The sequence below is a fragment of the Schistocerca americana genome, chromosome 1 (genome assembly GCF_021461395.2).
Source record: "Schistocerca americana isolate TAMUIC-IGC-003095 chromosome 1, iqSchAmer2.1, whole genome shotgun sequence".
Classification (NCBI taxonomy): Eukaryota; Metazoa; Arthropoda; class Insecta; order Orthoptera; family Acrididae; genus Schistocerca; species Schistocerca americana.
Window position 1 is genome coordinate 557,019,527 of NC_060119.1, and position 17,684 is coordinate 557,037,210.

A 17,684-nucleotide genomic window follows, 5' to 3' on the forward strand; every position below is an offset into this window, starting at 1 on the left:
AGGTTGCAAATGGTTCAAATGGCTATGAGCACTATGAGCGTTAACTTCTGAGGTCATCAGTCCCCTAGAACTTAGAACTACTTAAACCTAACTAACCTAAGGACATCACACACATCCACGCCCGAGGCAGGATTCGAACCTGCGACCGTAGCGGTCGCGCGGTTCCAGATTGTAACACCTAAAACCTCTCGGCCACCCTGGCCGGCAATTAAGTTGCATAAAACGACATAGGTAGGGGCAGCTGAAGCATGCTATATTGGTCTTGTCTCTGGGTTATGTGCTGGTAAGTTTTTACTTCCACACTTTCCATTTTGATATCTCTTGTCAGTTTCGTTGTATCAGATGGTGAAATCCACTTTATAGGGCAACGTTTCTGAACAGTATACGAAGATTAAGTACTATAAATGGAATAAACGTACAGAGACATTAGAAACCTGTATGATTACGCCCATAATTACACAAAAAAACTGAAGACACTTGGATAAGTATGATAGAAATATGGTATATCTTGTTGCAAAAATGTTTTGTAACTCATGGCCAATCCTCACTTGTATTTTTTATAGTATGACTCTGCTTGCTAACAATTGCCCAGATATCTGAGAGCGAACGTCTATCGTATATCGATTAAGTTAGTTGGGTTGAGTTGTTTGAGGGAGGAAACCAGACAGCGAGGTCATCGGATTAGGGAAGGACGGGGAAGGAAATCGGCCGTGCCCTTTCAAAGGAACCGTCCCGGCATTTTCCTGCAGCGATTTGGGGAAATCACGGAAAACCTAAATCAGGATGGCCGGACGCGGAATTGAACTGTCGTCCTCCCGAATGCGAGTGCAGTGTGCTAGCCACTGCGCCACCTCGCTCGGTATCGATTAAGTGGCTGTGTCCTGTCTGGATACCGTTCCTGATACAGATGTAGTGTAGGTTGCATAAAACTACACCGGTAGGAGCAGCTGAATCATTATGTATATCTTGAGTTTTTTAGTTGTCATACTAATCATGGGAAGTTATGTCGATTGCTTGACGTGGCGGCGGATTTGTGCCGTTGTAGTGTCCTCCATCCTTTGTCCATGGCTTCCTATGGGAAATGAAAAGAAAGTATGAAACCGGGGACCTTCTTAAACCGTATGCTGTGCAAACGGCATGGCTTCCAAGTAAAGTGACAGACTGAAGAGACAAGAACAGCCCAATATGAGGGTGGTTTTGGGAGATTTCACGCATTCTTCTTGTCATGTACTGGTCCTAAGTTACACTTAGTCATATAAAGTCCAAAACAAGGAGACAAAGTGTCACCAGAGTTGAATAAGTGTCTTTTAAAGAGTATACCCTGTTTCTCCACTTCCAGGAACATTCATGTTTTTTGATATTCATGAGGCTTTTCTCAATCGTTCTGACTTCTTTAAATTTCATAGGTTTAATTTTGATCTACCCTAACATTACTGGAATACGATCAATTTTTTTTTACTATATTGTCTACCTACATTATTAACTCGTTGGCTGCCTTGAATGTGATAGTAAGAGAATTAAACTTTTAAGACTGTAGAAATCAAAATGGTGGTACCCATATCCATACAACTAATATAAAAGATCTCTTTTGTACGTACCACTGAAGTACGCTTACAGCTTAGGTATAAAAGTAATCTACCGTACAAGTACTAAGAGATACGTTAACTATCAATCGTTAGATATAGAATAAGTTTTGAATACATCTTGTCAATATTACTTCTTGGGGCAGGACGCGTTTTCAAACCTATTCGAATGAGCTACACAAGAAAACGGTAATTTAGAATATCTCCTCTTTTGTAAAAATTTCTGCCGACGCCCATGGTTCCATTCCAGACGGTAGATAGATCTCTGTTGTTTTTCTCTGCCTCCAACGTAGCAATAAGTCGTATCGATATCTAAAAATTAAATGGATTCTACCAGCTACGATAAAGCACGGAAAAGACTCGCATTACTCTCTACGCATACTTTTGTCTCCCTCCTTTCGAAGACAGAGACCACACGATGACTATTCCTGTGAAGTTCTCGTTCGTCATTAAAAGTAAGAACGCGCTTTTTGTTAACAGGTCCGCCATTATCTGATCTCCGCTATTATGTGAGGCGTAACTAACATTATTTTTATGAGGCGTACCGGTGCTTAAACGTTATTTTTAGAGAACAGAATGCAACTCTTATTACTGCACTTAATTATTACTCGGAATATATCTGCGCTCAAAAGACAATAAAACAACGAGGTAATTTGAAAAGTCAGTCATGTCTTCTTTGTGTTACGATTGAAAAAGCATTTTATATTTCCAGAATCTTATCCGAACTAGCAACTTATTGTAGTATTCCTAGACCCAATTCAGAAACTATACGTTACTTAAGTCATTTAATTTTATGTGAGACAAGCGAAGTAAAGAAAGAGTCAAAAGAAATAAGAAGACGCACGAAAAGTATAAATAAAAAGGAATACTGTGAGCTCCTTTGCATATCGCTATATTGGAGTGTTGTATTGTTGTTGGTCGTGGCTGCCTCGACGCCAAATTCATCGGGCAGAGACAATTGCATACTATTCGGGTTGCCACAGCCCTGTGAGTTGCCTCCAAAAAGGCAGCAAATAGTTCTGTTGCATTCTCCTCGGGGGACTTGAGATATAATTTGTAGCTAGAGGTCAACGACTGGTGTTGCCAACAGCAGGCGACCACTACGAGGCGTTTTGTCTCTCAAGATTGCAGCTGAGTGTTTGAATGGCGACGTCGCCGTCGATGAGCGGCCGGGGGACCACATCTGTCCCTGATCTGCCTGGAATTGATCCTCCGCGTACATTTCCTGCAGCTGCTTTCACTTCATAGCACTGAAAATGTTGCTGACATCTCCGTCCGTATATTCTCCCTTCGTGATACTTTTCTCCATGGATTTCGTTCGGCAGTGGGGGACTGACGATCTCTTAGTCTGGTGACTTAGCCTTAGCCAATCAACAACCAAAACTGTGTAATTTATCCTTTCTTTTGTGTGAAACGTCCTGGCTATAATATGGCGGGAGAAGTGTGAGGCTAGCTACTTGGCTGCTACGAGACGCTGCAGCCTTCGCTACAGGATGCTTCTATTTCTGAATCGCAGCGCTGTTTATCGTCGGACACTGTAAACGTTTACTTCCAGCCCGTGCTAAGAAGCTATAATTAGTCAGTAACAGATCGTATGAGCTATGTCCTTAATGCCAATGGTCACTAGAGTATCGTGTGTTTTATTCGTCACATTCCTACAAGTCGCGTATGCTGATTAATACGAGTTTACTGTGCATTGTATGGAGAATTGTGTGTGTGTGTGTGTGTGTGTGTGTGTGTGTGTGTGTGTGTGTTCGCGAGCGCGCGCGCGCTCTCGCGCGTGGGTGGCTATTGTTATTGTGATGGTATGCATCAATTACAACAGCGAACTCAGAACACATCTGAACAAAAAAATACACTATATAAACATTTAAGGGCACAAGCTACTCACGAATGTCAGAAAACTCAGTCGAGTCGAACGTCCCGTCGGATGCTTCATATAGACCCTTGATACCATCACGTGGACGTCTGTCTGAGAACCATTTATAATGTAGGTCATTGTCTGAATATCGCCACAGTCACAGGTACTGTCAGTGCGATACACCCACTTGTGCATGCAAGGTATGGTCTACGGAGAACTGATGTATTTGCTACCCATTTACTATCTGCCAGCTTCATCACCAGGTTCACTTGTGTTTTGTTAGGTGATTATGTTATGTCAGTGTTCTGTGTAACGTGACACCAAGGTATTTTGGCTTATCGTTGTTTTTGACTATGCCAAGAGGGCCAAACCATGAGGTGATCTTTGCTGATGTTAGACGATTAGGGAGAGAGAAAAAGACATTTCTGTTCTCGAAGCATTTCGATCGAACTTCACTGCGCTCTAAATAGTAATTCTATGACACTGACTGTTAGCATCCGTGCAGTGATTTGTAACATCAGCCACATAAGATCCAACTGCTGAATAAAAGCCTCCTTTACATTGTTCCACAGATAACGGTCTTCAACGAAACGCAACCATGCCGCCCCTGCAAATTTATGGCTCTCTCACACCTTACTTTAGGTCGCCGCCTGTCTTTTCTCATTTGTGGGTCCAGCAAGGAATTTCCAAGAGCCATCTGCGATACGTTCTCCCTGCGAACTGTCTCGCCCCTCTCCATTTCTTATGTCTTCCTCTCCAGTCTGCTCTTCTTCTTTCTTCTCCTGCCTCTCTCTCAGCAATTTCATACATCCATCAGTGCATTCCTTGTGTACTAGCCGTGAGTTTTTGGTTTGCTTTCACATTATACGCCCATGCCCCACTTCCGCAAGTCTAATTTTGAAAAAAAGTATTTAATAAGACTGAATCACTCCAAAACGTGTTTACTCCTGTTTACGGACCAATACTTTTAACATGCTGCAGAATTCTTCATCACATTCTGTGTACGAATACAACTTTCTTTGAGAGAGAAAATCTTCTGCCCACAAATCAGCACGGATTCGTGCGAAACTCAGCTTGCTCTTTTCTCACACGATGTACTGCGAACTATGGGTGAAGGGCAAAAGGTAGATTCCACATTACCAGATTTCCAGAACTGCAGACAGATAACATAGATCTGAGCATATGGAATAGGTTCCCAGATATGTGCGTGGCTCGAACACTTCTTAAATAACAGAACTTAGTACGTTGTCCCGGACGCTAAGTGTTCATCAGAGACAAGGGTATCGTCAGGATGTCACAGGGAAATGGGATAGGCAGCTGTTGTTCTCTGAATACGTAAATGATCTGACGGATTGGGTGAGCGGCAGTCTGCGACAGTTTGCTGACGCCGCCGTAGTATTCGGGAAAGTATCATCGTTGAGATGACTTACCCAAAATTTCTAGTTAGTTTGATTATAGCATTTTGTTCTAGATCCAAAACATATAAGTTACTGTATATTGGAAGGAAAGACGATCCTGTTGCGTTCGGAAGCAGTATTACTCATAGTGGTGTGCTGCTTGATACAGTTACGTCGATTAAATATCTAGGCATAGCGCTGCAAAGCGATATGAAATGGAGCGAACGAGTAAGTGCGGCAGTAGGGACGGCGAATGTTCGACTTTGGTTTATTGGGAGAATTTTAGGAAAATGTAGCTCATATATAAAGGAAACCGCATGTAGAGCACCTCTGTGACTCATTCTTCGAGTGCTGCTCGATTGTCATCGAAGCAGCCGACTGCAGAGAAATTCTACTGCTGCCAACATACAGGGTGAGCGCAAAGTCTTTCCCTGATTATGACAATTTATTACAGAATAGCCGTTTGAAATAATAAGTTACATTTCATGCCATTACATAGGTTAGTGTAACTAGTTTTCTTTAAGACCACTTACGTTAGTAAACCTCAATGTGTGCTCAGTTGGTAGCTCGGAGAACGTCGAGGTGGTATTCCAGTTCCCGTCAGGTGTTTCGTAACATGTGTTCTGTCACAGTACCCACAGCTGCTTGTATCCTAGCCTTCAGTTCGTCGACGTCAGCAACTGGTGTGACGGGTACTCTGTACCTGACATAGCCCCAGAAAAAAAGTCAAGGGGCGTAATGTCTGGAGAGGGGAGTAATGTCCGGATCGGTGGATTGGAAGGAACGGTCCAACACCCTGGCCACCCCGCTCTACAGACATTACACCCCTTGACTTTTTTTTCTGGGGCTATATGAAGTTCAGAGTATTCGTCACATCAGTTGCTGATGTCAACGAACTGAAGGCTAGGATACAAGCAGCTGTGGGTACTGTTGTGAGCGTGGGGTTGATCTGCTATCCTGTTATTCTGCGCGACGGATTAATCTGAGATGTACCCTTTACCCTGTGGCTCCTGCAAGATGCAATTTCCACCCCGACACTACTACAGATGTCAGACAGACGCTCCTAACGTTCTAAAGAGAAATGCCTGAAAAACTTTCAGCAATAAATATCTTCTGGAGTCGTCCGCTGTAAGGAAATGACACAAAAATTCATAAAATTTCTTACGTAACTAGTGGGATACTTGGGTACTGGAGTAGTGCTAGTTAGTGCAAGAAAAACACGAAACTAACGAAAATTATTATTTATTTTGCAAAAAATTCTGAGAAATCACAATGGCACTTTTAGTTATGAATTGAACAAGTTATATCCTGGTTCTGTTCGGAATGTGAAGTTACCTCTCAAAGGTAGGATTCCCTAATGAAATTTCTATACAAAGTTTAAGATTGTTATTAACCTGGCAGAATGGCTGAGAGCCGCACCTACTCGACTTCAATAATTATCCGTTAGAATGTTGCTAGGTACCGTCGAGGCTGTCGCATGCGAAATGCAGTGAAGGGTACTGTTGTGGAGGAAATACGGGGCTCGCAATAGCTGTAGCGCAAAATACCGTAAGCTGCGATGACTGCTGTCTGCGCCGCTCGCTGCTGACAAATAAGATAACTCTCGTTCTATCTGGATTGACCTTCGCCAATCAAACTCTCCCTACGCCTTGATGAAGTCAAGGATTCCTATTTGCCCCCAGTCTAACTAATGGCGTGGTACACCAGTCAGATAACCATTCCACCGCGATGCCACTCAAAAATTCGCTCGCAGGCGTTTAACTATAACTCTGTCCGTTCACACCGCACAATAAATGTGTCGACCAACACAGTGAACAATGCTTTATCGCAAGGACACAATATAGAGTCGCACTTCGATTCGCTCTCGACAGAGGTGCTCTCCCAGTGAAGTACTGAGGAGAGACTTGTTCCTCGCTCAAAGAGCGGCAACGGAACGGCCTCTCTCCACGCCAGACGTGAAGGAGTATATCTTTCAGTCTCTTCCATTACTCCTTCAGCTCAAGGCGTCAGAAATATCGTCTGCCAATCAGCATTGTTCTTCTAAAACGGGAGAATGACGTTTCGTTTAAGGCGACCAATCCGGAAATCTGTAGTATCGGCGTTTGGCGTTTGCTGTCTCCCTGTGAAAATCTCTGAAACTGCGTGCTATGTGTAAAGAATGCGTAAGCTGGCCGCTCCCACACAATGTAGCAGAATTTGCTTTTAAGCCGAACACGGGGTCTTTCCTCCTTTCCCTTGGGCGAACGCTGTCCGCTCCACGAGCGGCCACCGACCGACGTAGATGGGTTGGGACTGGCCTCCTGGCGTGCGGTTGCCTCTCTCGAACTAAAAGCTCCTGTGACCGTCGTGTCTGGAATGTATGTGTGTACGTCAGCCTCGAGTATTTCAACCACGGTACGCACTTGCGATTTATTAGTTATTTGCATATCGTTTACATGAATTGATACACCATTGACTTTATCTTATCGAGTTTGGGTTCGAATGAAGCGCCTCGATGTGTGGAATATGATTGTGAGGGAGGAATATGTAAGCAATGAAGGTCAGGAGACCACAACGTCTTACACTGTGACAGAACACATGTTACGAAACACCTGGCAGGAACTGGAATACCACCTCGACGTTCTCCGAGCTACCAAGGGAGCACACATTGAGGTTTACTAACGTGAGTGGTCTTCAAAAAACTAGTCACACTAACCTGTGTAACGACATCGAATGTAACTTATTATGTCGAACGGTTATGCTGTAATAAATTGTTATAATCAGGGCAAGACTGTGCTCATCCTGTACTTCTCTAAAGGCTGTCAACTTTACGATAAGAGGAATTAGGACTTGTACGGATGCATACAGACAGTCCTTTTCCCCTGCTGCATTTGCCAACAGAACAGGAACGGTTGTGACTGGTAGAGGTGCAAGGTACACCACACGGTGTCTTGTGGAGTACGTGCGTACGAGAGCATGCTGAAAAGTAATGCCTCCAAACTTTTTATGTGAAAATTCTCGAAGCTTTTTAAATAATACAAACGTCATTAACGTTCTACATCTTTATTCACGTCTACATATTTGCAGCTCCGTGCCGCTAGACGGCTCTGGCCGTAACATGGCGCTGTGTAACGTAACTATGTCGGAGCGTGAGAGACGGCGCGCTGTAATCGAGGTTGAACTCTAAGAGTTCTTCCACTCATGGAGCACCCTCTCCTTCAGAATGACAGTGCCATACCACACACGGACGCCTTGGCTTCACTGTCATCGATCATCCTCCGTACGGTCCCGACTTGGCACGGTCTGACTTTTAGCGGCACGGTCTGACTTTCAGCCGTTTCCAAGATTTAAAGAGCATCTTAGATATAACTTAAAAATTGGTAGCAACGAAGCGGTGCAAGCATATCTGAGGTTTTGGCTCCGTCAACAAGTCTAACATTCTACAGTGACGATAAACAAACTGGTCACTCCTTGAAACAAATGTGTTCGCCGCCAGGATGGCTATGTCAAGAAAGAAATATGTGGACATGAACAACGAAGATGTAGAATGTTAATAACGTTTGTTTCATTTAAAAAGCTTAAGAGTTTTCACATAAAAAATTGGAGGCATTACTCATAGACGTAGATGAAGGTACCCTGCGCCGTACACCATGTGTTGGCTTGCGGTGTATGTACTTTTATGTATATATTTCTTGCCTCCCCGTCCGCACGTTGTCTTCACGTGATCAGAACTTTACAAAAAAAAAAAAAAAAAAAAAAAATTTTACTCTTTTCTGTTCGATTTATGTTTTATTTTAGTCTTATAATAAGTGATTTTGAGATCTGCATTGATCCACGCAGAAAGTAATACCGACTGGCTTTGCTATTTGACTTAATTGCAATTTACAAGTGACGTGCAAACTGCTTTTTCCGTTTGAAGACACGTTTTACAGTTTTCTTAGTACACAGCCCGTAAGCAAGTAGTGCGGATGCTGACACAGTAACATTCATTTCGTGTCCCTTAACGACCGAGAGAAAGTCTTTCTATTGGAGGATGATGATGTTTGCTTTGTGGGGCGCTCAACTGTGCGGTTTTTTATTGGATGCCACGTCGGCGAGTTGCGTGTCGTAACCTACCCCAGTTACTCAGCCGAGAGAAAGAGACCTACAGTGTAACGTGGAATCCGAACCAAGTGTCATTCCAGACGACACTTCACATCGTTAAGGAAGCATTTTTCTCTATTCTGTGCCATACTTAATTTCTTAATTCTTCATGAACACTGATAAGAAATAATATCAAATTCCCAAAAAATATCGCTACATTTGAATGGGGCCAAGTATTAGATTTAAATTATTCCAGTACCCCAAAAAGAAGTCAAATAAGTTTAAGAAGGTTTAAATTTTTACTGCAGAATTTTAGAATCTCGTTTCAAATATGTGTAAAAGAAAAAGGACGAGGAAACTTGAGGGGAATGGGAAACGGGCATCTGACAGGCTTCAACTTGCAGACAATATTTAGACGGGTCATAGTGTTGAAAACATACTTTCCTGTTACTAATTACGGAAAAAGAGCCAGTACCTCTAACTTAATCAAAATAGAAAAATGACTGGAAAGGGTGAAATTTAACAAATTTCATTAGTTGTTCTAGTATGTCCTTGTTTATTGCTATGAAAATCTGCCACACAAAACGGAAACCTTCGCTTACTGGCTTCTTTTTTAATGTCTTATATTAAATAAGTTACCGTTTGGATTACGCTGTGTACTTAATTTATTTTTTCGGGAGTTTCAGAGACTTAACAATGATTACCAAATTTATTTTCACCATAAACCCTTTACTTGTATACTGTTCATATTACACGCGACTTAAATGGAATAGTGGAGTGAAAGAGGTAACATATCTATGTAATAAAATATACGAAAAAGGTGAATGGCCGGATGACTTTCTCTTGGCAATACTGATACCGACTGAAAACAAAAAAGGAATGCCAAGAAATGTAAGTATTTTAGAACTATAAGTTTTATTTCTCATGGAAAAGTTTTATTAAGAGTGATAAATGGAAGACATCCCGGAAGACAGGAAAAAGTGTTACAGAGGAACAGCATGGATTTAGAAGAGGGAAAGGCACAACAGAAGCAAATGGACTGCTGAGAATTATAGATGAGAGATACATTGAAAGAGGAAGAGAAGTTTGTGCTGTTTTCATTGACTTGAAGAAAGCTGATTCCAGGAGTCCTGACCCATTCCTCACAAGCGGCTTCTAATCAAATTGTGCGCCTATGGAATATCATTGCACTTGTGCGACTGAACTCGTGATTTTCTCTCAGAAAAGTGACAGTTCGTAGTAACTCACGGGAAGAACGAGTGAAACAGAATTAATATCAGGGGTTCCCATAGGAAGTGTTACATGTCATAAGCTGTTCTTAATCTGTATAATGATTTAGGAGACAAGACAGCCCTCTTGTATTGCTTGTAGATGACGCTGTCGTCTACCGTCTAGAAAACTCACCATAAAAACAAAACTAATTACAAAATCATTTATACAACGTATCTACGTGGTGTGAAATATGAAAATTAATCGTGAGGAATGAAAGAAATTCCATTAAATTTTGTTTACACAAGAATTTAAAAGTTGTCGATTCACCGAAATGTTTAGGGATTACAATTATGAACAAGTTAAATTGGAACCATCATAATGAAAATATTGTGGAGAAGCGAATCAAAAGAGTTTATTGGCGGATCACTTACAAGATCCAACAGATCTGCTACCGCATTTGTCCGTCTCTTCATGACTAGTGCGCGGTATGGGCTCCGTACCGGATAGGATTGACGGAGCACAATGACAAAATTCAAAGAAGGGCAGCTCGCTTTTTACTGTCGCAAAATGGTGGAGTTTGTCGTGAAGATGATAAGCGAGTTTCGTTTGGGCAGTCATTAAAAGAAGAGCGTTTTTCGTTGCGGCGAGATCTTTTCACAAAATTAGTCACCCACTTTCTCCACCGAAAGCCAAAATATTTTGGTTTTATAATCCCTCTACCAAACACTGAAGTGTGAATTGCAGAGCCACCATCTACATGTAGATGAGGCGATGCATCCAACTAGAGAATAAAGCATCTTTCCTGCGGTTGATGAAGGTATTCGAGTTAGGAGGATGTTCACGTGGCATTAACTGGAGAACTGATACACCTACCATAGCCTTCCACGGGCGAACGAAATATCTGATCGTGTGCAGCCGTTTTTTCACTTGTACAAGTGACTTACACATTCAGTAAGACAACTTACCACCTCATCGTCCCAGGAATGCGTCAGACCTGTTTGAGGAACACCCCACAGATATGAGAGTTCTTATTTAGTCCAAGGTCACATGCAACCGATCCTATCTGGAACTGCATAGAGGGAGATGTGTCCACATTGGTCCCACTCCGAAAAATTTCCGTGAGGTGTAAGCGGCAGTGGAGTGGTCATGAATCAAGTGTCTGGTTGAGTACGCGCAACGATGCGTAGATGTCTTTATCAGAATGAAATAGAAACAAGAGTGACTGGGGAGGGGGGGGGGGAAGGGTAGGGAACCAACGCTACGCAACTATTATCTTACGGCCAAAAAAGACCTCTGATAACCAACAGCATTGTTGCCAGCTTTTAGGGGCGTCGCCACAGAAATGTTAACAATTGTGCGTTAGTGGAAGACGTGCGAAGCAGCCGGCGAAAGAAGACCTCTGACAACCAACAGCATTGTTGCCAGCTTTCAGAGGCGTTGCCACAGAAATGTTAACAATTGTGCGTTAGTGGAAGACGTGCGAAGCAGCCGCGCTGTCTGGTATCTTTTCTCGCCGTACAGACTATGGGTATGTCTCTCTTTTCCATAGTTCCTACTAAGTGTAGTGTGTAATGGCTCTGAGCACTATGGGACTTAACATCTGTGGTCATCAGTCCCCTAGAACTTAGAACAACTTAAACCTAACTAACATAAGGACATCACACACATCCCTGCCCAAGGCAGGATTCGAACCTGCGACTGTAGCGGTCACGCGGTTCCAGACTGAAGCGCCTAGAACCGCACGGCCACACCGTGTAGTGTGTAATGACTAGAAGAAAACAAAGAGGGTGGAACTGTGTTTGTTCAGTTATGTTCCACTTTTTCCGCGAGTGCAGTAAAAAGGGTACAATTGCTAGGTATATGCTACCATTGCTCCAGGCCACTACACAGTCAGTCACTGATAAAAATAAAGTTTCTCTTTCCAAATCGGATGAGACAGTGTAATGTATATGTGTGAGATAGTGTAATGTATATGTGCCTTCCCTTCACGTGTTTAAGCCAAGTATTATGCATGTTTATGCGATCGGGATTGCTCAGTACCAGCCACGCTACATGTACATTTAACAATTAAGCGTCAGCAAAGATCATTAGAGACGAAATCATAGGAGGCAATGTTGTGCAACCTTAGTAGGGACAAGATCCGACTATTCGGGAGTAGGATCTTACAATCTGAGACAGTGTTACGAGACAAACTTCCGCCACAATGTCCGCAAACATGACGTCAGGTCCGCCTAGCAACAGCGATCTGAACGCCCATTGGCTGAAAGTTTGGATATATATGAAACTAGAGAAGTGTCCTTACTGGCTGAGGGAGAAAGGTGGGGTGGTCTCTCTAGTCCTTCGGGAAGACAGCGCGAGTTAGTCGCGAGGAGCCACTCAAAACGCACGGTCGAGTAACCGGGGCGGCTCTAAAAGAACGGTCGCGAGTGCATATTTCAGCGGTTAAACAAGGTATAAAGTGAAGTTATTAGTTATCAGAACGCCACGTGTCGTGGGCAGTGTCTATCACTAAGTAAAGTCAGAAAACTGTGTTAATATGTATAAAGGGTCGAATATAACGGCGTAGTCCAAAGCCGCCATATTGCAAATGCTGATTCTGTGACGTGTGTGACGAAGCAATCTCTGTATTAAAACAAGTATAGTACAAACTTTGTTGACAATTAACAACTGGCAACCCTAAACACTCCAATTGAGCAGGATCACCACCTACATGGAACCTGGCGACTGAGCGCTACTACTGTGTGACGAGGGACTTACCGAAGCAGCGAGACATCAGGGTAGTGATACCGCCCAGAGAAGTACTTCCTTCTCGCTAAAATGCCACTGAGGGTGTTGTAACAGGCAGTACACTGCAGCAGGAAATTAAATAACTTGCGAACTGCGAACAGCAGTACGCATCGCAATGGCCGCCAACACCTGAAGTGCAACTGTATGTAACCATTTAAACGTGTTCTAACTTTAGCATTGTGGGTAGGGGCATTAACTGTACTGTTACTGCCGTAGACAGACGTATTTGGTATGTGAGAATAGCAATCAAGGAAACAAAATCACCCACACCCACACACCCATCCCCACACACACACACACACACACACACACACACACACACACACACACACAAACACACACACTCTCTCTCTCTCTCTATGCTGAAAGAGGAATCAGCTAAAAAAAAATAAGTGTGTCCGGGGAAGAGGGCTGAGTACTCACCCTTCGCGAGCGGAAATGGTCTCGCTCCTTGTCCAGAACGGCTTTGGCCAGATCGGCGTCCGCAACGATCAGGTTGGGCGTGCGACCATCGAACGTCCTGTAACACGCCAATTACCAACAGCGACGCTGAATGTTAAACCAGTTAAAAAGAACACAACAAACAGTATTACAAATATTCGATCAATCAGATTACTCCAACCACGCAGAAAGAAGTCAATAAAACTGCCAAAACATTCTTCGCCTATAAAATTTAAGGAGAGATCCCAGAGCGTAAAATTTCGATTTTTTTGTTTTTGTTGTGTTTGAATAAAGTCGTCTACATCTACATGCCTACTCTGCAAATCACACTTAAATGCCTGGCAGAGGGTTCATCGAACCACCTTCACAATAAATTCCCTATTATTTCACTCTCGAACACCTGTACCTTTTGTGCGAGCTGTGATTTCCCTTATTTTATTATGATGATCGTTTCTCTGTAAGTAGATGGTCGTAAACAAAATATTTTTGTATTCGGAGGAGAAAGTTTTGATTGAAATTTCGTGAGAAGATTACGCCGCAACGAAAATACCTTTGCTTTAATGGTTTCCACCCCAACATGTCTGACACTCTCCCACATTCCTCGATAGTACAAAACGTGCTGCCCTCCTCTGAACTTTCTCGATGTACTCCGTTAATACAATCTGGTAAAGATCCCACATCGCGCAGCAGTACTCCAAAAGAGGCAACCGTAGTTGTGGCAGTCTCTTCAGTACATCTGTTGCATCTTTTAAGTGTTCTCCCAATAACATGCAGTCTTTGGTTCACCTTTCCCAAAACATTTTATATGTATTCTTTCCAATTTAAGTTGTTCGTAATTGTAATTCCTAGATATTTAGTTGAACTGACGGCCTTTAGATTTGATTGCTTTATCGCGTAACCGAAGTTTAACGGATTCCTTTTAAAACTCAGGTGCATGACCTCACACTTTTCATAACATGGGGTCAGCAGTCAATTTTCGCACCATACAGATAGTTACCTGAACCGTTTTGCAATTGGTTTTGATCTTCTGATGGCTTTACTTGGCGATAAACGACAGCATCATCTGCAAACAACCTAAGACGTCTTCTCGGATTTACTCCTAAATCGTTTCTATAGACGAGGAACAGCAGGCAGCCTATAACACTACCTTGGAGAATGTTAGAAATCACTTCTATTGTACTCGATGCCTTTCCGTCAAATACTAGGAACTGTGACCTCTCTGGCAGGAAATCAGGAATCCAGTCGCATAACAGACGATATTCCACAAGCATGCAGTTTGATCACTGCGCAACGCAGAACTTAATTTTTGCAATAGTTTTCTCGCTATGTCATTTACAACACCATAGGGAGTCTGCTGTCACGCCTGGATATCTACTTTCGCGTATTGGTGAAAGCACTTCAATGCTAAGTAGTCACCTGGTTGCGATAAGGCGATCGAAACACTGCAGAATGACCCCCTTCAAAGAACAAGAATTTAAGAATTGAAATGTGTCAAGTATGTTGAAGAAAGTATGAGGAAACCGCAGAGACGTGAATTGCGAGGAAGCTGGAAGAGGGACTTGCAATCATTAGATGCAAATATATTCCACAAACTGCAATAAGACAAACTGCCTACAGCCGTATTACCAACCTGCAGTTCAAAGGTATCAGTGAGACAAGGATTCCACGAGTCACATTTACGTCATTTTTCTTCTAAGGATCCTTCATTTAGTCGCACGTTACCCGAGCATTTTTTCACACTTTCATTTGGGTTGTACCATTTTTTCGCGATACTACTTTGTTATTTCTCCATTGTGGTGCTAACTCGATAAGGATTCCAACGCTGGAGCAATGGCCACACTAGCGTCTTGTGGGTAAGTTACTTTACAGAGGCACTACACTTCCCCAGAAACGTCCCAAGGATTCTTAAGTTTTCTGTTCGCCTTCCCTAACACTGATTTAACGTGATTGTCCCGTGTCATATCGTACCATAGTATCATCTCTGAACATCTGAACGAGGTAATGTGCGTAAGATGTTCACCACCATGTTTTAATCGGGTACCATTGGGTCCTGTGTCTTGCATTTATCGGCATTTAAATATACCAGCCATTCATTACACGAATTGGAAGTTGAAAGCAAGCTTCCTTTCACACGACTGGTTTTTTACAAATTAACAGGAAAAAGAATAATGGCAAAGAGCATATTTTGCAAAAACTATGAATTTAAATCAATGACTTTTAGTCATGGACCACTTTATTTTTTGTAAATTTACAAGGTTTAATATTAAATTATGGAATAAATGTGTCTTGAAACTGAGCCTTGTAAATGAACAATAGCTCATACTCAGCTACTGTAAGAAAAAATATACATAAATAATTATTAAATTTAAGCACTGTGCTATTCATTCGTCTCTGAATTGTCATATTTGCAGTTGCACAGGAACAAATCTTGTACGAATAAAAAGACTGTAAAATGGTTCGCTTAGTGTCAATTCGAGGAGGATGGAGGAGGGGAGGAGGAGGGGATTAGAGTTTAACGTACCGTCGACAACTAGGTCATTAGAGACGGAGCACACGCTCAGATTAGGGAAGACAGGGAAGGAAATCAGCCGTGCCCATTCAAAGGAACTATTGCGACATTTGCCTGAAGCGATTTAGGGAAATCTCGGAAAACCTAAATCAGGACGACCGGACGTGATTTGAACCGTCAGTTCGATACAGTAATATAAATTCGACGGAAGTCGTAATAATGATATATGGAACATTGACTAACTAACTACGCATCTAACTGTCATAGTTTACCAAGTTTCAAACACACTGATGAGTCAAAACTTATGACGATCTGCTTAGTAGCGTGTTGGGTGACGGCGTATCCGGACGCTACCATCGACCTGGCGTTAATCTCGATCAAAGGTCACAGGGGCATCCGCAGCTAAACAAGGCACAGTTTCAGGAAGGCTATGTCGTCCAGGGTATCGCACACAGACTTCATACGACGACTTAAAAGGACGATGCGACTGAGGTGGGACGAGGAATCGAGCTGACGAACGAACGAAAGACAAAAGGAAACACTGCAGAGCGATGCATCCTGTGATCCCGTCAGCGCATAGGTATATGAAGCACTCGGTCTCAAGTCGATTTTATACAACCACTCCACGAGTGAAATTCAATCATGGTCGTTTTAAAGAAGAGTTACGTCTCCAGGGGCTGATTGACAACACTTTGTACTTCTGGAGGAGAAAAAGACATGAACCATAGAAAATTAGGATTCCCGAAAGAAAAAAAAGAGATCGTACACTAAATCAACTGAGAGCCTCGTATACACGGCTCCAAAGAATTATGACTACCTATGTAACAGCACCCTAAAAATCTGCATCTGTGTGTACGGCAGGGAGCAGGAAAACGCTGGCAACACTATACCATACGTGGGAGCGTCCACTCTGAGGAGGGGCAGAGCATAAGCAAAGAATTGCGTAGCCTGGAGTTGGATCCCTGTTACCCAATACACAGCAAGACAAATCGGATACACAAAATGAAGTGTATTTTAACTTTTTAAGTTAAAAATAACACACCTCTGGTTGCAATTGACTTTAATTTAAATATCATACATCGATAAGGGTAGTGTATACTAAGGTGACAAAAGTCATGGGATACCTCGTAAGACCTTATCGGACCTCCTTTTACCCGGCATACTTCAGCAACTCTCGACGCGGCATAGACTGAACAAGTCATTGCAAGTCCCCAGCAGAAACACTGAGCCACGTTGCTTCTATAACCAGCCATAATTCGGAAGGTGTTACCGGTGCAGAAGAATAGAAAAACTGATAGAAGCAGACCAGGAGAAGATCAGTTTGGATTCCAGAGAAATGTAGAACACACGAGGCAATACCGACCCTACGACTTATCTTAGAAGATAGCTTAAGGAAAGGCAAACGTACATTCATAACATTTTTGTAGTTAAAAAAAACTTTTGATAATGTTGACTGGAATACTCTTTCTAATTCCGAAAAGACAGGGAACGAAACGCTATTTCCAACTTGCACAGAAACCAGACAGCAGTTGTAAGTGTACAAGAGCGTTATAGGGAAGCAGTGGTTGAGAAGGGAGTGAGACAGGTTTGTAGCCTATCATTGATATTATTCAGTTTGTACATTGAGCAAGCAGTAAACGAAACCAAAGAAAATTTGTGGTAGGAATTAAAGTTCAGGGAGAAGAAGTAAAAACTTTGAAGTTTGCCGATGACACTGTAATTTGTTAGAGAAAGCAATGGTCTTGGAAGAGCAGTTGAACGGAATGGTTAGTGTCCTGAAAGGACGATATAAGATGAACATCAAGAAAAGCAAAACAAGGATAATGGAGTGT

The 17,684-nt window shown here is 42.5% G+C and overlaps 1 protein-coding gene across 1 annotated transcript in view; it reads right to left on the minus strand.

Moving 5' to 3' along the window:
* The window catches only part of LOC124606296 (cytochrome P450 3A8-like), a 262,940-nt gene that overhangs the window by 21,493 nt on the left and 223,763 nt on the right, over positions 1–17,684 (minus strand). Inside the window, exon 4 of the mRNA XM_047138281.1 lies at positions 13,326–13,422. Within this exon, the coding sequence (XP_046994237.1) occupies positions 13,326–13,422 (97 nt within the window). The remainder of the gene's footprint in view (positions 1–13,325; positions 13,423–17,684) is intronic.